Here is a 23,305-nt window from a genome sequence, read left to right as displayed (position 1 = left end):
TAAAATAGTATATTAATTGTAAACAAATAATAAAAAAAATACAAATATAATATAAATCTTGTAATCAATATTAAGAATAAAATGAAACATAAATTTTGCAAAATGGAACATAGGACTTTTGAATAAAAGGTAAAAAAAAAATTAACATAGGAGTGGTAAATTAACATAAAAAAATATAATATAAAACTTGTAAATCAACAATAAGTGTAAAACAAAACATTAATTGCGTAAATGAAATATAAGGATTGTAAATAAAAGGTAAAATAAGTAGATTAGTATAAGAATTATTTAACAAAATAAAAACTTACAAATGTAAAATAAAAACCCTTTTTAATTATGATTTTCTTATAAATTTTCTAATTTTGTTTCTAAATTGAACATGATGGTTTAAGTTGAGGTAAAACATGTGATGATGTACATACAACTTTATGAAGGATAAAACTTATTCTCAAAATAGGATTTCAAAAAACTATTATTTTCGTGTTTTCAAAGTTGTTTGTAAGATAAGGTATTTTGTATCTATCCAAAAGCCCCCGACAGTAATTCCAAATGATCTTTAAGTACAAGTAAAAAACGAAAAATTAAAATTATATGAAGTATGTATAAAACATAAAATCCAATCCAATTTTATTAATATATCATATATGTCTAGTAACATAAGAATATCTTCTTCTTTTTTAGCTTAATCCACATAAAAATAATTTTGCTTAATTAACCTATGTAGTGAACAATACTATGATAGAAAATTAAGAAAAAAACTATGATAAAAATTAAAAAAATTATGTATTTGTAAAATGAATACCGAAATTATGGTTAGACAAATTCAATAAAACTTATTCCAATTGTTTTCATAACAATTTTTTTATTTTCAATTGAGGAGTGGCTTTTCTTTAATTAAATCAAATTGATAAACTATTTTTTGTTTAATGTTGTTTTACTTTAATGTTGATTTACAAGTTTTATAATATTCTTACAAGTGTTTGTAATTTTAAAACATCAATTTACCACTTTTATATTAGTTTACGTCTTTTCCTTTCTATTTACTAGGTTTTATATATAATTTACAAAATTTATGTTTATCATGACATTCATGCTGTAATTTTAATCACGGTATTATAAAATTTTCCCTAATGAAAAGAAGTAGCACTCACAAAGTAATTAATTAAACAAACAAATTAATTATCAATGGTAATGATTAACTATTAAATAATGAAAAAATTTATTAATTTTGTACATCCAATAAAGAAACACGGTTACCATTATGAATAAGCACATCAAACACGTTGATTGATTGCATTGGACAAAAAAAAAGCCTTAATGTTGGATATGGTTATAGAAACTAACCAAATCCATGAAAAAATTGGACTAAATGAGAGGATTACTATTCATTTATTTTCTTCCTCCTCTCATTTTCCGTCCCAATTTTCTGTCTAATATTTTGGCCATCATTTTTAACCAATAGCAGTGAGCTAGCCTTAGGCTATGGCTAGGTCACTGTTTCTCTATCAATGCCAAAAATCTAGTAAATTAACATTGCTGGCCTGGCTTGCAGACAAGTGCCCCAGCAAATTTTGTGATCCTCTGAACTTCTGTTCCTGGCGCTGGTTTAATCACATCATTCAGTTCGTATTTGATTTGCTTTTTCGGGTCACCGGATGCATTGAAGTAAGCCCCATTCAAGAATACATCTCCCTCTGATCTCCATATCCAACCATTCCCTTCTTCAGGGCTGCAGTCCATTCTCTTTGTCACCTGCATGCAAATAAATAATAAAGATTAATTCATTACGTGCGCAGCCTGGATTCTCTTTAGATACGAACTTTATGTCTTTTGTACGTTTATTGAAAAATATTGTTTATACATTAAGTGAACTCTAATCAATAAAGGACCTTGTCTCTTGTAGAAAATACATTACCTCTTTGGCATTCTTGTTATCTGAGGCAAAGAACCTATTACCCTGGCTAAGAATGGTGGGGCCTTTGAGACCACCAATTGCATACATTTCCCATTGATTGTAATCATTGTTCACAACATGAGCGAAACCAAATCTGATGCATGGCATTCTTTGCACCAATCCCTTATCAAAGCGGTTGAATGCTACAGTCACTTGCATCTTTTTATCTTCCGTGAACGTATCGGTTGCACCTAGCAAAATTGCCTGCAAAATTTTATAGCACAACATGGCTTATAATAGATCAAAAGTTTGAATTTACGTTTGATGATGACCTGAGCTACGTCATGTAAAGTCAACATTTAATTAAATTATAGTCACCTTGTCATGGTTTGAGAGGTGGCAGTTTGAAATGGTGATGGCTGTAGATCCTTGAATGGCATCAATGAGCCCATCTTGGGCTTTAGATAATGTAAGATGATCAAGCCAAATATTTGACGAACCAAATACTGAAACAGCGTCCCCATCACTTGGACCTCTATTTCCCACATGATCCACAGAATCCCTAATCATACCACCACTGGCAGGAGAAATGTTATGAATATGAATCCCATGAATGATGACATTTTGCACAAACTGTAGCCTAATTCCAGCTCCATTGGCAATGTGTACATTGGCTCCACGCCCATCAATGGTCTTGTTACCCTGGACAACCAATTCTTGTTGCAACTTGATGTTCATGTCCTTGGCAAAGATGATCCATAAAGGTTCTTTTTGGATCACTGCATGGCGTAAAGTACCAACCTTAGGGTTCTCCATATTATTGTCAGAAGAATCAGTCACCTCATAAATTTTTCCACCTTTTCCTCCGGTAGCTTTACTGCCGAAACCAAGCGCGCAACCTGCTAGCGCCTGCCGATCTTCTGCCCAGTTCTCTTTGCAACGCCAACATTTGTCAATTGGGTTTGTTGCCTCACATTGCCCTGATTCTGCATTCAACAAGCCCCTTCTGGCAGCAGTCTGCTTTGACAAGCTGCAACCCATAAAAAATTTCTATAAATTTCATATCCATATATATCTAACTTTAAAACATTAATAGGATGTATTATATTTTATTGCTAACGTTTTTCACCTTTTTAAATTAAAATTAAATAGAATAATCTAGTTTAAAATCTATATTTTGAAACATGCTAATGCCGACAGGTACGGGTTTTTAGTATTAGTATTGTTATTCACATACTCCTGAACTTTCATGTTCAAGTTGCTGGCAACAGCTACAGGGTCAGGATCATAGTACTGCTCAGTGGTCTGCATGGCTTCTTCAGCTCGTCGCCTCCATACCTCGTCGGCCTCGGCGATAGCCGATAGGCAAGGGATCAAAATGATAAAAGAGAAAAGAAAGATTAATTTTAGCCTAGCTAGCTCCATTTTTACTTTCTTTTTCAAATGTTTTATTCTAATGTACAAAAGTTCGAGGTATGTAGGATTGAACTTTTTGCTTGTGATTTGATGCAATGTGGATCATGTGTTTATATATTGATTTTGAGAAAAAAAATTTATGGCTCTAAGTTCTTATTGCTGCGCAGAAAGAGGAGAGCCAAATTCACTTCACGGTTGTAGTATAACACAGTAATTAAGATCCTATTTAATTGGACGAATAAATCTCAATATCATTATTATTAGAATTATTAGGATTTAATAAATCACAGAATTAGTCAAACTTTAAATAAAAAATAAAAAATGCAATGCTTTGTATTGTAATTTAAAGTAAAAAAAAATACTAAAATATTTATTCTTATTCTAAACGCTCTTCCAAATGACCAATTTATTATGCCCACAAAAATAGTAATCTAACGACTAAGCCATGAACTTAATTATGGCTGCCTATTCTCATTTTTTATAAAAAAAAAAGAATGTGTCGTTTTAACTAAATTTTGGGCAAGGTAAGAAACCTAGCTAAACATAATAAATTCGTAATCGAGGTGTATTGCATGTTTTTACTTTCCGTGGAGCTTTAGAAAGAATGGAAGAAGTGAGGTTACTAGAAGGAGTTTGGATCTAGGGAGAAGTGATTTTAGGAGTTTTACTTATCTTGTGATGAACATAATTTGTATACATATTTTACCCTTTTATTATATATTTATTAGTTATTTTTATTTCTTATTTTTTTTATTGAATAGGGAATTACTTTGAGATTATGGATAAAAAGGGCATAAAAGAGCTTAATTTTGGAAGCATTAAAGATTAATTGATTTTTGGAAGCAATTAGACATACATGCATGTGGAAATCAAGCCAAGGAACTGAATTCAACAAGTTAATTCATCATGCACATGCAGACAAATGAGAGAAATTGATTTTAGCTTTAAAAAGGGACCCGTACTTGGGTTTCATAAATGGAAAAAAGGAATCATATTGCAATTCTAAGTGCCCAGCACGTGAGTGAAGCAAAACAAATAAAATGCAAAGCCTTTCGGCTTTAGAATTGACAAGGTGAGGCCCATTTTGAAGACTATATAAGCAAGCCTTTGGCTTTTGAAAGAAGGGCAGCCGCCAGGAAGAAAAAAATAGTGCAGACGCAATTCGGCAGAGAAGAAAATGAAGGCTGCAGCAGTTAAATATTTCTAGGGTTGATTTTATTTCTTTCGTAGCTCCCAATTCAAGTATGTCTAACTAATTTTCTTATACTACGGTTAAGGATGAAACCCTATTCAATGAAATAATTATCTTTTTATTTAATTAATTCGCTACATGTGCGCTTTAATATTTATGGTTCTTATTTCACATGATTAGTTGGATGTTATTAAATCTTTTCACCAATTCTGTCATGTATTATTAATTGTTAGGATTAATATTCGATTAAATCTATGCTTGGGTCTATAAAGTTTATATATGATTATCTTTGATTCTGTGTCTTTCATTAAATTGTTTACGCAGAGCGCTTAAGAAAACTTTGACTTTTTGTTATTTAATATGTTTACATGGGATGCTTAGATATCATACTGTTAAGCGGAAAAAGAAACCTACACAAGAATAATTTTAATTGGGTTTAATTGTTATATTTATGAGATAACATAGATTGATTTCGAGTTGTCACTCTAAATTTGGAGATTAATTAATAATTAGATAATTACTAGTTGAATAGTGGTGGATTCCGAAACCTTAGTAAATTTTTTCTTATTGATTTCTCATTTGCTTTAATTGTTTTCTTAGTTTAATTATTTTTATTCTCTTAAAAATTCAAATTGCTCAACTAGGTTAGGATTAATATTAATTTTAGATTTAAATTAGACTTTTCAATTTACAACAATCCCTGTGGGTTTGACCTCGTTACCACTATTCTATCTCTAGATTCGTGCGGTTGCGAGTATATTAAAATTTTTCACAACAAGTTTTTGCGCTGTTGCCGAGGATTGTGCTAGAAAATCAGTTTAATCTAGGTTGATTTGATTCTTCTACTAGTTATAATTTAGGTTGTCTTTTATTTTATTTATTTAATTTTTTATAAAAAACACAAAAAAATTAGTTAATATTTTCTTTGAATTCATTGTTTGGTTGTTTGATTTCTTTTATTTTAAATTTTGTTTATTTTTATTATTGTTGTTTAATTTTTCTTCTTTGTCTAGTTAGTTTATGAGTGTTTGGGAACGCGATTCAACAAATCGCTTGGTCAAAGGAGAGTAAAAAATTGATAGGAGTCGAGCTAGTTATTCAGAAGTGATGGATGACCCAAATACACTATTGCCAATACTTCCACTAGTGCAAGCCGAGAAAACCCTTAGAGAATATTTTTCACCACTTGCAGCCAACCAACCATCTTATATTGTGTTGCCACAAACTACAACAACACACTTTGAACGTAAGCCCTCTGTCATTCAGCTTTTACCATCTTTCCATGGGCTAGAGAGAGAGGACCCATATTTGCACATTAAGGAATTTCTTGACAGATGCTCTACATGTCGTTTTCAAAATTTTAATGATGAGTCAATTAAGCTTCGCATGTTCCCTTTCTCATTAAAAGACAAAGCGAAAGCTTAGTTGAATTCACTTCCTACTAGGTCTATAACGTGGGATGAATTAAGTAACAAGTTCCTCACCAAGTTTTTTTCTATGTCTAAAACAAATGCCCTTAGGAGAGAGATAAGTGATTTTTATCAAAGAGATGGTGAACAATTTTATGAGTGTTGGGAAAGATTTAATGATTTACTCCTCAAGTGTCCCCACTATGGTTTTGAGAAATGGAGACTTATACAATGCTTTTATAACGGTTTAACCATGTCGAATCATCATATGGTATAATCTATGAATGGTGAGAGATTTTTGAACTTACATGAAGGGGCTGCATGAGATTTCTTTAATTCACTTTTTGAAAATTCTCAACAGTGGGATTTTTCAAATCAAAGGGAAAAATCATCTCAAGTTTCTAGAAAGGGATTATATGCAGTTAAAGATGATTTTAATGTGAAATCCACTATAACTACACTTTCTAGGAAAGTAGATGCCTTAGCTCTAAACCAATCAATGAATCACCATCCTAGTGTAGCTAATGAGGTTTGTGCTCTTTGTTCTAACTTATCTCATACAGCACAGAATTGTCCATTATTATTAGCCTATCCAGAGGCTTATTTTGAGTAGGTACATGCCCTACAATCGTATGAAAAATCCTTCAATAGTCCATATTCATCCACATATAATCCTAATTGGAGGAATCGCCTAATTTTTCTTGGAAACAAAATCAACCTTTGTCAAACTAAGGAGGGCAACAATTTAACATGCTCAATCAAGAATTTGTCCCTCATAACCAAGTATATCCCTCTACCGAATAACTTATGTCTTAATTTGTCGCACTTCAACAAAGAAAACCTTCTTTAGAGGATACTCTTCAAAGATTCATTCAGTCAACCCAACAAACCTTTCAGTCGAACACTCAAGCAATTTTAAAGGTTGAACATCAATTGAGTCAATTAACAACTACGATAGCTGAGAGAGAAAAAGAAAATTTCCAAGTCAACCAATTTCTAATCCCAAAGGAGTGCACGAAGAGAAGATTACAACTAGCAAGACTTGAAGAGATCATGAATTATGCATATGAGAATGCCAAGATTTACAAGCAGCGAATGAAAATATTTCACGACAAGCATATTTTAAGAAAATCCTTTACACTAGGTCATAAAATACTTTTATATAATTCTCGATTGCATCTCTTTCCAGGTAAGTTACGTTCTCGATAGTCTGCTCCTTTTATAGTTCGTACTGTCTTTCCTTATGGAGCAATTGAGATTGAAAATCCAAAAAATGGTGATTTATTTAAAGTCAATGGTCAGAGATTACAACCATTGTTAGAGTTAAGAACATCAGAAGTCGATGAGCTACTTTTAGATGATCTTGTTTATCAGGATTAATTAAGTCCATCTTTGCATTCTTGTTTTATTTTAATAGTAGGTTTCTTTTTCATTATTTGTTTTTCTTTTCTAGTATTTTTCTTTTATAAATGAGAGGTAAAACAAATAAATTAATATAGAAATGGTAAATTAACGTATTATTAGTAAAAAAATAAAAAATTATAAATTTAACATAAAACTTATAATCAATGTTAAGTGTAAAATAAAACATAAATTATGTAAAGAAGACGTAATATTTGTAAATGGAGGGTAAATAAGTAAATTAACATAGGGTGGTAAATTGGTGTATTATTGGTAAACAAAACAAAAACTTACAAATGCAATATAAAACTTGCAAACAGATAATAAGTGTAAGATAAAATATAGATTGTTAATTAGAATATAAAACTTGTAAATGAAAGCAAAAAAGAAGTAAATTAACATAAGAGTGATAAAATAGTATATTAATTGTAAACAAATAATTAAAAAATAAAAATATAATATAAATCTTGTAATCAATATTAAGAATAAAATAAAACATAAATTTTGCAAAATGGAACATAGAACTTTTGAATAAAAGGTAAAAAAAAATTAACATAGGAATGGTAAATTAACATAAAAAAATATAATATAAAACATGTAAATCAACAATAAGTGTAAACCAAAACATTAATTGCGTAAATGAAATATAAGGATTGTAAATAAAAGGTAAAATAAGTAGATTAGTATAAGAATTATTGAAAAAATAAAAACTTACAAATGTAAAATAAAAACCCTTTTTTAATTATGATTTTCTTATAAATTTTCTAATTTTGTTTCTAAATTGAACATGATAGTTTAAGTTGAGGTAAAACATGTGATGATGTACATAAAATATTATGAAGGATAAAACTTATTCTCAAAATAGGATTTCGAAAAACTATTATTTTCGTGTTTTCAAGGTTGTTTGTAAGATAAGGTATTTTGTATCTTTCCAAAAGCCCCCGACAGTAATTCCAAATGATCTTTAAGTACAAGTAAAAAATGAAAAATTGAAATTATATGAAGTATGTATAAAACATAAAATCAAATCCAATTTTATTAATATATCATATATGTCTAGTAACATAAGAATACGTTCTTCTTTTTTAGCTTAATCCACATAAAAATAATTTTGCTTAATTAACGTATGTAGTGAACAATACTATGATAGAAAATTAAGAAAAAAACTATGATAAAAATTAAAAAAATTATGTATTTGTAAAATGAATACCGAAATTATGGTTAGACAAATTCAATAAAACTTATTCCAATTGTTTTCATAACAATTTTTTTATTTTCAATTGAGGAGTGGCTTTTCTTTAATTAAATCAAATTGATAAACTATTTTTTGTTTAATGTTGTTTTACTTTAATGTTGATTTACAAGTTTTATAATATTCTTACAAGTGTTTGTAATTTTAAAACATCAATTTACCACTTTTATATTAGTTTACGTCTTTTCCTTTCTATTTACTAGGTTTTATATATAATTTACAAAATTTATGTTTATCATGACATTCATGCTGTAATTTTAATCACGGTATTATAAAATTTTCCCTAATGAAAAGAAGTAGCACTCACAAAGTAATTAATTAAACAAACAAATTAATTATCAATGGTAATGATTAACTATTAAATAATGAAAAAATTTATTAATTTTGTACATCCAATAAAGAAACACGGTTACCATTATGAATAAGCACATCAAACACGTTGATTGATTGCATTGGACAAAAAAAAAGCCTTAATGTTGGATATGGTTATAGAAACTAACCAAATCCATGAAAAAATTGGACTAAATGAGAGGATTACTATTCATTTATTTTCTTCCTCCTCTCATTTTCCGTCCCAATTTTCTGTCTAATATTTTGGCCATCATTTTTAACCAATAGCAGTGAGCTAGCCTTAGGCTATGGCTAGGTCACTGTTTCTCTATCAATGCCAAAAATCTAGTAAATTAACATTGCTGGCCTGGCTTGCAGACAAGTGCCCCAGCAAATTTTGTGATCCTCTGAACTTCTGTTCCTGGCGCTGGTTTAATCACATCATTCAGTTCGTATTTGATTTGCTTTTTCGGGTCACCGGATGCATTGAAGTAAGCCCCATTCAAGAATACATCTCCCTCTGATCTCCATATCCAACCATTCCCTTCTTCAGGGCTGCAGTCCATTCTCTTTGTCACCTGCATGCAAATAAATAATAAAGATTAATTCATTACGTGCGCAGCCTGGATTCTCTTTAGATACGAACTTTATGTCTTTTGTACGTTTATTGAAAAATATTGTTTATACATTAAGTGAACTCTAATCAATAAAGGACCTTGTCTCTTGTAGAAAATACATTACCTCTTTGGCATTCTTGTTATCTGAGGCAAAGAACCTATTACCCTGGCTAAGAATGGTGGGGCCTTTGAGACCACCAATTGCATACATTTCCCATTGATTGTAATCATTGTTCACAACATGAGCGAAACCAAATCTGATGCATGGCATTCTTTGCACCAATCCCTTATCAAAGCGGTTGAATGCTACAGTCACTTGCATCTTTTTATCTTCCGTGAACGTATCGGTTGCACCTAGCAAAATTGCCTGCAAAATTTTATAGCACAACATGGCTTATAATAGATCAAAAGTTTGAATTTACGTTTGATGATGACCTGAGCTACGTCATGTAAAGTCAACATTTAATTAAATTATAGTCACCTTGTCATGGTTTGAGAGGTGGCAGTTTGAAATGGTGATGGCTGTAGATCCTTGAATGGCATCAATGAGCCCATCTTGGGCTTTAGATAATGTAAGATGATCAAGCCAAATATTTGACGAACCAAATACTGAAACAGCGTCCCCATCACTTGGACCTCTATTTCCCACATGATCCACAGAATCCCTAATCATACCACCACTGGCAGGAGAAATGTTATGAATATGAATCCCATGAATGATGACATTTTGCACAAACTGTAGCCTAATTCCAGCTCCATTGGCAATGTGTACATTGGCTCCACGCCCATCAATGGTCTTGTTACCCTGGACAACCAATTCTTGTTGCAACTTGATGTTCATGTCCTTGGCAAAGATGATCCATAAAGGTTCTTTTTGGATCACTGCATGGCGTAAAGTACCAACCTTAGGGTTCTCCATATTATTGTCAGAAGAATCAGTCACCTCATAAATTTTTCCACCTTTTCCTCCGGTAGCTTTACTGCCGAAACCAAGCGCGCAACCTGCTAGCGCCTGCCGATCTTCTGCCCAGTTCTCTTTGCAACGCCAACATTTGTCAATTGGGTTTGTTGCCTCACATTGCCCTGATTCTGCATTCAACAAGCCCCTTCTGGCAGCAGTCTGCTTTGACAAGCTGCAACCCATAAAAAATTTCTATAAATTTCATATCCATATATATCTAACTTTAAAACATTAATAGGATGTATTATATTTTATTGCTAACGTTTTTCACCTTTTTAAATTAAAATTAAATAGAATAATCTAGTTTAAAATCTATATTTTGAAACATGCTAATGCCGACAGGTACGGGTTTTTAGTATTAGTATTGTTATTCACATACTCCTGAACTTTCATGTTCAAGTTGCTGGCAACAGCTACAGGGTCAGGATCATAGTACTGCTCAGTGGTCTGCATGGCTTCTTCAGCTCGTCGCCTCCATACCTCGTCGGCCTCGGCGATAGCCGATAGGCAAGGGATCAAAATGATAAAAGAGAAAAGAAAGATTAATTTTAGCCTAGCTAGCTCCATTTTTACTTTCTTTTTCAAATGTTTTATTCTAATGTACAAAAGTTCGAGGTATGTAGGATTGAACTTTTTGCTTGTGATTTGATGCAATGTGGATCATGTGTTTATATATTGATTTTGAGAAAAAAAATTTATGGCTCTAAGTTCTTATTGCTGCGCAGAAAGAGGAGAGCCAAATTCACTTCACGGTTGTAGTATAACACAGTAATTAAGATCCTATTTAATTGGACGAATAAATCTCAATATCATTATTATTAGAATTATTAGGATTTAATAAATCACAGAATTAGTCAAACTTTAAATAAAAAATAAAAAATGCAATGCTTTGTATTGTAATTTAAAGTAAAAAAAAATACTAAAATATTTATTCTTATTCTAAACGCTCTTCCAAATGACCAATTTATTATGCCCACAAAAATAGTAATCTAACGACTAAGCCATGAACTTAATTATGGCTGCCTATTCTCATTTTTTATAAAAAAAAAAGAATGTGTCGTTTTAACTAAATTTTGGGCAAGGTAAGAAACCTAGCTAAACATAATAAATTCGTAATCGAGGTGTATTGCATGTTTTTACTTTCCGTGGAGCTTTAGAAAGAATGGAAGAAGTGAGGTTACTAGAAGGAGTTTGGATCTAGGGAGAAGTGATTTTAGGAGTTTTACTTATCTTGTGATGAACATAATTTGTATACATATTTTACCCTTTTATTATATATTTATTAGTTATTTTTATTTCTTATTTTTTTTATTGAATAGGGAATTACTTTGAGATTATGGATAAAAAGGGCATAAAAGAGCTTAATTTTGGAAGCATTAAAGATTAATTGATTTTTGGAAGCAATTAGACATACATGCATGTGGAAATCAAGCCAAGGAACTGAATTCAACAAGTTAATTCATCATGCACATGCAGACAAATGAGAGAAATTGATTTTAGCTTTAAAAAGGGACCCGTACTTGGGTTTCATAAATGGAAAAAAGGAATCATATTGCAATTCTAAGTGCCCAGCACGTGAGTGAAGCAAAACAAATAAAATGCAAAGCCTTTCGGCTTTAGAATTGACAAGGTGAGGCCCATTTTGAAGACTATATAAGCAAGCCTTTGGCTTTTGAAAGAAGGGCAGCCGCCAGGAAGAAAAAAATAGTGCAGACGCAATTCGGCAGAGAAGAAAATGAAGGCTGCAGCAGTTAAATATTTCTAGGGTTGATTTTATTTCTTTCGTAGCTCCCAATTCAAGTATGTCTAACTAATTTTCTTATACTACGGTTAAGGATGAAACCCTATTCAATGAAATAATTATCTTTTTATTTAATTAATTCGCTACATGTGCGCTTTAATATTTATGGTTCTTATTTCACATGATTAGTTGGATGTTATTAAATCTTTTCACCAATTCTGTCATGTATTATTAATTGTTAGGATTAATATTCGATTAAATCTATGCTTGGGTCTATAAAGTTTATATATGATTATCTTTGATTCTGTGTTTTTCATTAAATTGTTTACGCAGAGCGCTTAAGAAAACTTTGACTTTTTGTTATTTAATATGTTTACATGGGATGCTTAGATATCATACTGTTAAGCGGAAAAAGAAACCTACACAAGAATAATTTTAATTGGGTTTAATTGTTATATTTATGAGATGACATAGATTGATTTCGAGTTGTCACTCTAAATTTGGAGATTAATTAATAATTAGATAATTACTAGTTGAATAGTGGTGGATTCCGAAACCTTAGTAAATTTTTTCTTATTGATTTCTCATTTGCTTTAATTATTTTCTTAGTTTAATTATTTTTATTCTCTTAAAAATTCAAATTGCTCAACTAGGTTAGGATTAATATTAATTTTAGATTTAAATTAGACTTTTCAATTTACAACAATCCCTGTGGGTTTGACCTCGTTACCACTATTCTATCTCTAGATTCGTGCGGTTGCGAGTATATTAAAATTTTTCACAACAAGTTTTTGCACTGTTGCCGAGGATTGTGCTAGAAAATCAGTTTAATCTAGGTTGATTTGATTCTTCTACTAGTTATAATTTAGGTTGTCTTTAATTTTATTTATTTAATTTTTTATAAAAAACACAAAAAAATTAGTTAATATTTTCTTTGAATTCATTGTTTGGTTGTTTGATTTCTTTTATTTTAAATTTTGTTTATTTTTATTATTGTTGTTTAATTTTTCTTCTTTGTCTAGTTAGTTTATGAGTGTTTGGGAACGCGATTCAACAAATCGCTTGGTCAAAGGAGAGTAAAAAATTGATAGTAGTCGAGCTAGTTATTCAGAAGTGATGGATGACCCAAATAGACTATTGCCAATACTTCCACCAGTGCAAGCCGAGAAAACCCTTAGAGAATATTTTTCACCACTTGCAGCCAACCAACCATCTTATATTGTGTTGCCACAAACTACAACAACACACTTTGAACTTAAGCCCTCTGTCATTCAGCTTTTACCATCTTTCCATGGGCTAGAGAGAGAGGACCCATATTTGCACATTAAGGAATTTCTTGACATATGCTCTACATGTCGTTTTCAAAATTTTAATGATGAGTCAATTAAGCTTCGCATGTTCCCTTTCTCATTAAAAGACAAAGCGAAAGCTTAGTTGAATTCACTTCCTGCTGGGTCTATAACGTGGGATGAATTAAGTAACAAGTTCCTCACCAAGTTTTTTTCTATGTCTAAAACAAATGCCCTTAGGAGAGAGATAAGTGATTTTTATCAAAGAGATGGTGAGCAATTTTATGAGTGTTGGGAAAGATTTAATGATTTACTCCTCAAGTGTCCCCACTATGGTTTTGAGAAATGGAGACTTATACAATGCTTTTATAACGGTTTAACCATGTCGAATCATCATATGGTATAATCTATGAATGGTGAGAGATTCTTTAATTCACTTTTTGAAAATTCTCAACAGTGGGATTTTTCAAATCAAAGGGAAAAATCATCTCAAGTTTCTAGAAAGGGATTATATGCTGTTAAAGATGATTTTAATGTGAAATCCACTATAACTACACTTTCTAGGAAAGTAGATGCCTTAGCTCTAAACCAATCAATGAATCACCATCCTAGTGTAGCTAATGAGGTTTGTGCTCTTTGTTCTAACTTATCTCATACAGCACAGAATTGTCCATTATTATTAGCCTATCCAGAGGCTTATTTTGAGTAGGTACATGCCCTACAATCGTATGAAAAATCCTTCAATAGTCCATATTCATCCACATATAATCCTAATTGGAGGAATCGCCTAATTTTTCTTGGAAACAAAATCAACCTTTGTCAAACCAAGGAGGGCAACAATTTAACATGCTCAATCAAGAATTTGTCCCTCATAACCAAGTATATCCCTCTACCGAATAACTTATGTCTCAATTTGTCGCACTTCAACAAAGAAAACCTTCTTTAGAGGATACTCTTCAAAGTTTCATTCAGTCAACCCAACAAACCTTTCAGTCGAACACTCAAGCAATTTTAAAGGTTGAACATCAATTGAGTCAATTAACAACTACGGTAGCTGAGAGAGAAAAAAGAAAATTTCCAAGTCAACCAATTTCTAATCCCAATGGAGTGCACGAAGTTTGAAGCCATCAGTATGAAGAAGCAAAGTCTATTATGACCTTGAGAAGAGGAAAATTGTTTGACAACAAAGTGGAGGTTCAAACAAGGAAGACATCTGAACATACTTCTGCAGATTCAGTTCCATCACAAGACTCATCACCAAATGATCAAGAAGAAAGTGGCCCACCAACTTACATTTCTGAGGCTCATTTTCCTCAATGGTTAACAAAGGTAAAGAAAGAGACTTCAACAGGTGAGATTATAGAAATATTCAAGCAAGTAAGTATAAACATCATTTTACTTGATGTTATTAAGCAAGTTCCTTCATATGCTAAGTTTTTGAAGGACTTATGCACTAAAAAGAGAAATTTGCATGTCACCAAAAAGGCATTTTTAACTGAACAAACTAGCAATTTACTTTAATGTAAAATGCCACCAAAATTTAAAGATCCAGGTTTTCCTACTATCTCATGTATTATAGGGAACCAATTGTTTGATAAAGAATTATTGGATTTAGGCGTTAGTGTTAATCTCTTGCCTTATTCTGTTTACATGCAGCTTGGACTAGTTGAGTTAAAATCAACTTTTATTATTTTGCAACTTGTTGTTAGGTCAATGAAAATACCTCGTGGTATTATGGAGGATGTGTTGATACAGATTGATAAATTTTATTATCTTGTTGATTTTATTGTTATTGATACTCAGCATGTACATAATCCTAAGAAACACACCCCAGTTATTCTAGGTCGTCCCTTCTTAGGTACAGCTGATGCTCTTATTAATTGTAGGAATGGAAACATGCAGCTATCTTTTGGTAATATGACCATGGAATTGAATATTTTTAATGTTACCAAGCAGTCACAAGAAGAAGATGAATTTGTCAAAGCAAATATGATAGAGGAATTAGTAGAAGATTCATTCATTTCTAACCACACTGATGATCCATTAGAGGCATATTTAACTCATTCTGATTTATCTTTTAATGATGACAGTGCAATTGTAGGAGTCAACGCCTTACTTGATGCACCTCCAATTATGGACACAACTAAATGGAAGATAAAGTCAGAACCACTGCCTCATTCTGAGAAGAAGATTAGCCCATCTGCGGAGACACCACTAAAATTGGAACTCAAAGCACTGCCCGACACTTTGGAATATGCATTCTTGGGAGAATCTAACACTCTACCTGTTATTATTTCTTTTTCCCTTGATCTTGAGCAAAATGGTAAGCTTTTAGGTATTCTAAAAGAGCATAAGGAGGCAATAGGATGGACCATTGCTGATATTAAAAGTATTAATCCAGTAGATTGCATGCATCGTATTCATTTTGAAGAAAATGCTAAACCTATTAGGGAGATGCAACGTAGGCTAAATCCTAACATGAAAAAGTGGCAAGAGCTAAAGTAATTAAATCATTAGATGCATGAATCATTGATCCTATTTCAGATAGCTCTTGGGTTAGCCCTATGCAAGTCGTTCCTAAGAAATCTGGTGTTACGGTAGTTACTAATGCTAATAATGAATTAATTCCCACTAGAGTAACTACAGGTTGGCATGTTTGTATTGACTACAGGAAATTAAATTCAGTCACAAGAAAAGATCATTTTCCTCTTCTATTTATTGATCAAATGCTTGATAGAATTGCAGGTCATGACTTTTACTGTTTTCTAGATGGATATTCAGGTTATAATCATATCTCTATAGCTCCAGAGGACCTAGAGAAAACTACTTTTACTTGTCCCTTTGGAACTTTTGCATATAGGAGAATGCCATTTGATTTATGCAATGCACCTGCTACCTTTCAAAGATGCATGCTTAGTATTTTTTTTTGATATGGTTGAGAAATTTCTTGAAGTGTTCATGGATGATTTTTCTGTTTATGGAGATTTTTTTTATGAATGTTTGCGGCATCTAACAATATTTTGCAGAGATGTAAAGAAAAAAACTTGGTTCTAAATTGGAAAAAGTGTCATTTCATGGTAAAATAAGGTATTATTCTCGGTTACATAATTTCTAGTAGAGACATAGAAGTCGACAAAGCCAAGGTGGATTTAATTTCTAATCTTCCACATCCAAATCTGTAAAAGAAGTAAGATCTTTCCTTAGACATGCTAGTTTTTATAGAAGATTCATTAAAGATTTTGGTAAAATTTCTAGACCTTTATACAATTTACTTGTTAAGGATGCACATTTTATCTTTGATGGATCTTGTATTGATGCTTTTGCAAAACTTAAGGAATTTTTTACGTCGTCACCTATCATCCAGCTACCTAATTGGGATTTGCCTTTTGAAATTATGTGTGATGCATTTGATTATACTGTAGGAGCAGTTTTAGGACAAAGATTAGAACGTGTGCCTTATGTGATTTATTATGCTGGTATGACACTCAATGATGCACAGTTAAACTATTCAACTATATAAAAGGAAATGTTACCTGTGGTGTTTGCACTTGATAAATTCAGATCTTATCTTATAGGTTGTAAAGTGATTAATTTTACTGATCATGCTGCTTTGAAATATTTGCTTACTAAGAAAGATGCTAAGGCAAGATTGATTTGTTGGGTGTTGCTTTTACAAGAATTTGACATTGAATTTAGAGATAAAAAGGGTTCTGAAAATGTTGTGGCGGATCATTTATCTCGCCTTGATCTTAAATTTATTCCAGAATCTTTACCTTTGAATGAGTCTTTCCCAGATGAGCAACTTATGAGCGTAAATGTTGTACCATAGTTTGCTGATATAGTTAATTACCTTGCTACATGTCAAATCCCATAGCACTGGACCAAGCAAGATAGAACAAAGTTCTTATCTGAAGTGAAGAATTTCTTTTGGGATGATCCCTATTTATTTAAATATTGTGCTGATCAGATTATTAGGAGATGTGTTCCAGAGAATGAAATTCAAAGTGTCATCTCTTTTTGCCATGAACAAGCTTGTGGAGGCCACTTTAGTGCTAAAAAGACGACTACAAAAATTTTACAGTGTGGTTTTTATTGGCCTACTTTTTTTCATGATGCTTATGGTTTTTTATTCTTTGTGTGATAGGTGTCAACGCATGGGTAACATTTCAAAGAGGAACATAATGCCACTCAATCTTATTCTTGTCGTTGAGATTTTCGATGTGTGGGGTATTGATTTCATGAGACATTTTCATCCATCTTTTGGTTATCAGTATATATTGGTTGCAGTGGACTATGTGTCAAAGTGGGTTGAAGCTATTCCATGCAAAACCAATTATCATAGGGTTGTAGTGAAATTCTTGAAGAGTAATATTTTGTCTCGTTTTGGTTTCCCTAGAACAATCATTAGTGATAGCGGTACCCATTTTTGCAATAAACATTTCAAAACTCTTTTGAACAAATATTCCATTACACATAAGGTTGTCACCCCATACTATCCTCAAACTAGTGGCCAAGTAGAGATTTCTAATAGAGAGATCAAGTAAATTCTAGAAAAAACAGTTAGGCCAGCTAGAAAAGATTGGTCTTTGAGACTTGATCATGAATTGTGGGCATATAGGACTGCTTTTAAAACACCAATTGGGATGTCACCTTATCGACTTGTGTATGGAAAAGTATGTCATCTGCTAGTAGAGCTGGAGCACCGTGCATATTGGGCTATCAATAAATTCAACTTTGACATGCAACAGGCTGGTTCTAAAAGAAGATTACAATTAGCAAAACTTGAAGAGATAAGGAATTATACATATGAGAATGCCAAGATTTACAAGCAGCGAATGAAAATTTTTCACGACAAGCATATTTTAAGAAAATCCTTTACACTAGGTCATAAAATACTTTTATATAATTCTCGATTGCATCTCTTTCCAGGTAAGTTACGTTCTCGATAGTCTGCTCCTTTTATAGTTCGTACTGTCTTTCCTTATGGAGCAATTGAGATTGAAAATCCAAAAAATGGTGATTTATTTAAAGTCAATGGTCAGAGATTACAACCATTGTTAGAGTTAAGAACATCAGAAGTCGATGAGCTACTTTTAGATGATCTTGTTTATCAGGATTAATTAAGTCCATCTTTGCATTCTTGTTTTATTTTAATAGTAGGTTTCTTTTCATTATTTGTTTTTCTTTTCTAGTATTTTTCTTTTATAAATGAGAGGTAAAACAAATAAATTAATATAGAAATGGTAAATTAACGTATTATTAGTAAAAAAATAAAAAATTATAAATTTAACATAAAACTTATAATCAATGTTAAGTGTAAAATAAAACATAAATTATGTAAAGAAGACGTAATATTTGTAAATGGAGGGTAAATAAGTAAATTAACATAGGGTGGTAAATTGGTGTATTATTGGTAAACAAAACAAAAACTTACAAATGCAATATAAAACTTGCAAACAGATAATAAGTGTAAGATAAAATATAGATTGTTAATTAGAATATAAAACTTGTAAATGAAAGCAAAAAAGAAGTAAATTAACATAAGAGTGATAAAATGGTATATTAATTGTAAACAAATAATTAAAAAATAAAAACATAATATAAATCTTGTAATCAATATTAAGAATAAAATAAAACATAAATTTTGCAAAATGGAACATAGAACTTTTGAATAAAAGGTAAAAAAAAATTAACATAGGAATGGTAAATTAACATAAAAAAATATAATATAAAACATGTAAATCAACAATAAGTGTAAACCAAAACATTAATTGCGTAAATGAAATATAAGGATTGTAAATAAAAGGTAAAATAAGTAGATTAGTATAAGAATTATTGAAAAAATAAAAACTTACAAATGTAAAATAAAAACCCTTTTTTAATTATGATTTTCTTATAAATTTTCTAATTTTGTTTCTAAATTGAACATGATAGTTTAAGTTGAGGTAAAACATGTGATGATGTACATAAAATATTATGAAGGATAAAACTTATTCTCAAAATAGGATTTCGAAAAACTATTATTTTCGTGTTTTCAAGGTTGTTTGTAAGATAAGGTATTTTGTATCTATCCAAAAGCCCCCGACAGTAATTCCAAATGATCTTTAAGTACAAGTAAAAAATGAAAAATTGAAATTATATGAAGTATGTATAAAACATAAAATCAAATCCAATTTTATTAATATATCATATATGTCTAGTAACATAAGAATACGTTCTTCTTTTTTAGCTTAATCCACATAAAAATAATTTTGCTTAATTAACGTATGTAGTGAACAATACTATGATAGAAAATTAAGAAAAAAACTATGATAAAAATTAAAAAAAATTATGTATTTGTAAAATGAATACCGAAATTATGGTTAGACAAATTCAATAAAACTTATTCCAATTGTTTTCATAACAATTTTTTTATTTTCAATTGAGGAGTGGCTTTTCTTTAATTAAATCAAATTGATAAACTATTTTTTGTTTAATGTTGTTTTACTTTAATGTTGATTTACAAGTTTTATAATATTCTTACAAGTGTTTGTAATTTTAAAACATCAATTTACCACTTTTATATTAGTTTACGTCTTTTCCTTTCTATTTACTAGGTTTTATATATAATTTACAAAATTTATGTTTATCATGACATTCATGCTGTAATTTTAATCACGGTATTATAAAATTTTCCCTAATGAAAAGAAGTAGCACTCACAAAGTAATTAATTAAACAAACAAATTAATTATCAATGGTAATGATTAACTATTAAATAATGAAAAAAATTATTAATTTTGTACATCCAATAAAGAAACACGGTTACCATTATGAATAAGCACATCAAACACGTTGATTGATTGCATTGGACAAAAAAAAAGCCTTAATGTTGGATATGGTTATAGAAACTAACCAAATCCATGAAAAAATTGGACTAAATGAGAGGATTACTATTCATTTATTTTCTTCCTCCTCTCATTTTCCGTCCCAATTTTCTGTCTAATATTTTGGCCATCATTTTTAACCAATAGCAGTGAGCTAGCCTTAGGCTATGGCTAGGTCACTGTTTCTCTATCAATGCCAAAAATCTAGTAAATTAACATTGCTGGCCTGGCTTGCAGACAAGTGCCCCAGCAAATTTTGTGATCTTCTGAACTTCTGTTCCTGGCGCTGGTTTAATCACATCATTCAGTTCGTATTTGATTTGCTTTTTCGGGTCACCGGATGCATTGAAGTAAGCCCCATTCAAGAATACATCTCCCTCTGATCTCCATATCCAACCATTCCCTTCTTCAGGGCTGCAGTCCATTCTCTTTGTCACCTGCATGCAAATAAATAATAAAGATTAATTCATTACGTGCGCAGCCTGGATTCTCTTTAGATACGAACTTTATGTCTTTTGTACGTTTATTGAAAAATATTGTTTATACATTAAGTGAACTCTAATCAATAAAGGACCTTGTCTCTTGTAGAAAATACATTACCTCTTTGGCATTCTTGTTATCTGAGGCAAAGAACCTATTACCCTGGCTAAGAATGGTGGGGCCTTTGAGACCACCAATTGCATACATTTCCCATTGATTGTAATCATTGTTCACAACATGAGCGAAACCAAATCTGATGCATGGCATTCTTTGCACCAATCCCTTATCAAAGCGGTTGAATGCTACAGTCACTTGCATCTTTTTATCTTCCGTGAACGTATCGGTTGCACCTAGCAAAATTGCCTGCAAAATTTTATAGCACAACATGGCTTATAATAGATCAAAAGTTTGAATTTACGTTTGATGATGACCTGAGCTACGTCATGTAAAGTCAACATTTAATTAAATTATAGTCACCTTGTCATGGTTTGAGAGGTGGCAGTTTGAAATGGTGATGGCTGTAGATCCTTGAATGGCATCAATGAGCCCATCTTGGGCTTTAGATAATGTAAGATGATCAAGCCAAATATTTGACGAACCAAATACTGAAACAGCGTCCCCATCACTTGGACCTCTATTTCCCACATGATCCACAGAATCCCTAATCATACCACCACTGGCAGGAGAAATGTTATGAATATGAATCCCATGAATGATGACATTTTGCACAAACTGTAGCCTAATTCCAGCTCCATTGGCAATGTGTACATTGGCTCCACGCCCATCAATGGTCTTGTTACCCTGGACAACCAATTCTTGTTGCAACTTGATGTTCATGTCCTTGGCAAAGATGATCCATAAAGGTTCTTTTTGGATCACTGCATGGCGTAAAGTACCAACCTTAGGGTTCTCCATATTATTGTCAGAAGAATCAGTCACCTCATAAATTTTTCCACCTTTTCCTCCGGTAGCTTTACTGCCGAAACCAAGCGCGCAACCTGCTAGCGCCTGCCGATCTTCTGCCCAGTTCTCTTTGCAACGCCAACATTTGTCAATTGGGTTTGTTGCCTCACATTGCCCTGATTCTGCATTCAACAAGCCCCTTCTGGCAGCAGTCTGCTTTGACAAGCTGCAACCCATAAAAAATTTCTATAAATTTCATATCCATATATATCTAACTTTAAAACATTAATAGGATGTATTATATTTTATTGCTAACGTTTTTCACCTTTTTAAATTAAAATTAAATAGAATAATCTAGTTTAAAATCTATATTTTGAAACATGCTAATGCCGACAGGTACGGGTTTTTAGTATTAGTATTGTTATTCACATACTCCTGAACTTTCATGTTCAAGTTGCTGGCAACAGCTACAGGGTCAGGATCATAGTACTGCTCAGTGGTCTGCATGGCTTCTTCAGCTCGTCGCCTCCATACCTCGTCGGCCTCGGCGATAGCCGATAGGCAAGGGATCAAAATGATAAAAGAGAAAAGAAAGATTAATTTTAGCCTAGCTAGCTCCATTTTTACTTTCTTTTTCAAATGTTTTATTCTAATGTACAAAAGTTCGAGGTATGTAGGATTGAACTTTTTGCTTGTGATTTGATGCAATGTGGATCATGTGTTTATATATTGATTTTGAGAAAAAAAATTTATGGCTCTAAGTTCTTATTGCTGCGCAGAAAGAGGAGAGCCAAATTCACTTCACGGTTGTAGTATAACACAGTAATTAAGATCCTATTTAATTGGACGAATAAATCTCAATATCATTATTATTAGAATTATTAGGATTTAATAAATCACAGAATTAGTCAAACTTTAAATAAAAAATAAAAAATGCAATGCTTTGTATTGTAATTTAAAGTAAAAAAAAATACTAAAATATTTATTCTTATTCTAAACGCTCTTCCAAATGACCAATTTATTATGCCCACAAAAATAGTAATCTAACGACTAAGCCATGAACTTAATTATGGCTGCCTATTCTCATTTTTTATAAAAAAAAAAGAATGTGTCGTTTTAACTAAATTTTGGGCAAGGTAAGAAACCTAGCTAAACATAATAAATTCGTAATCGAGGTGTATTGCATGTTTTTACTTTCCGTGGAGCTTTAGAAAGAATGGAAGAAGTGAGGTTACTAGAAGGAGTTTGGATCTAGGGAGAAGTGATTTTAGGAGTTTTACTTATCTTGTGATGAACATAATTTGTATACATATTTTACCCTTTTATTATATATTTATTAGTTATTTTTATTTCTTATTTTTTTTATTGAATAGGGAATTACTTTGAGATTATGGATAAAAAGGGCATAAAAGAGCTTAATTTTGGAAGCATTAAAGATTAATTGATTTTTGGAAGCAATTAGACATACATGCATGTGGAAATCAAGCCAAGGAACTGAATTCAACAAGTTAATTCATCATGCACATGCAGACAAATGAGAGAAATTGATTTTAGCT

The 23,305-nt window shown here is 31.5% G+C and overlaps 1 protein-coding gene and 2 non-coding genes across 7 annotated transcripts; all 3 read right to left on the bottom strand.

Moving 5' to 3' along the window:
- Positions 1–1,219: 1,219 nt before the first annotated feature.
- Positions 1,220–22,428, bottom strand: LOC127898591 (probable pectate lyase 19). 5 transcript variants are annotated; one of them, XM_052442939.1, is made up of 4 exons: positions 3,132–3,377; positions 2,273–2,924; positions 1,916–2,158; positions 1,220–1,752 (listed from the first exon to the last, which is right to left on the bottom strand). In XM_052442939.1, exons 1-4 carry the CDS (start codon positions 3,317–3,319, stop codon positions 1,528–1,530), a joined length of 1,308 nt encoding a protein of 435 aa, XP_052298899.1. In that variant the 5' UTR covers positions 3,320–3,377; the 3' UTR covers positions 1,220–1,527. The 5 variants fall into 5 exon arrangements, with proteins under 5 accessions (XP_052298899.1, XP_052298900.1, XP_052298897.1 ...); XM_052442940.1 differs by lacking the exons at positions 1,916–2,158; positions 2,273–2,924; positions 3,132–3,377 and adding exons at positions 9,636–9,878; positions 9,993–10,644; positions 10,852–11,097 and having other exon boundaries at positions 1,248–1,752; XM_052442937.1 differs by lacking the exons at positions 1,220–1,752; positions 1,916–2,158; positions 2,273–2,924; positions 3,132–3,377 and adding exons at positions 8,940–9,472; positions 9,636–9,878; positions 9,993–10,644; positions 10,852–11,097.
- On the bottom strand, positions 6,015–6,121 carry LOC127903596 (small nucleolar RNA R71). The gene has a single exon (XR_008056304.1). It is a non-coding gene; the product is annotated as a small nucleolar RNA R71 (small nucleolar RNA).
- LOC127903604 (small nucleolar RNA R71) lies at positions 13,735–13,841 on the bottom strand. Its single transcript, XR_008056313.1, has one exon. It is a non-coding gene; the product is annotated as a small nucleolar RNA R71 (small nucleolar RNA).
- Positions 22,429–23,305: the final 877 nt, after the last annotated feature.

Source organism: Citrus sinensis, chromosome 6, assembly GCF_022201045.2.
Source record: "Citrus sinensis cultivar Valencia sweet orange chromosome 6, DVS_A1.0, whole genome shotgun sequence".
Lineage (NCBI taxonomy): Eukaryota > Viridiplantae > Streptophyta > Magnoliopsida > Sapindales > Rutaceae > Citrus > Citrus sinensis.
The sequence above is the reverse complement of the archived record's forward strand: the minus strand, read 5'-3'. Positions and strand labels throughout refer to the sequence as shown.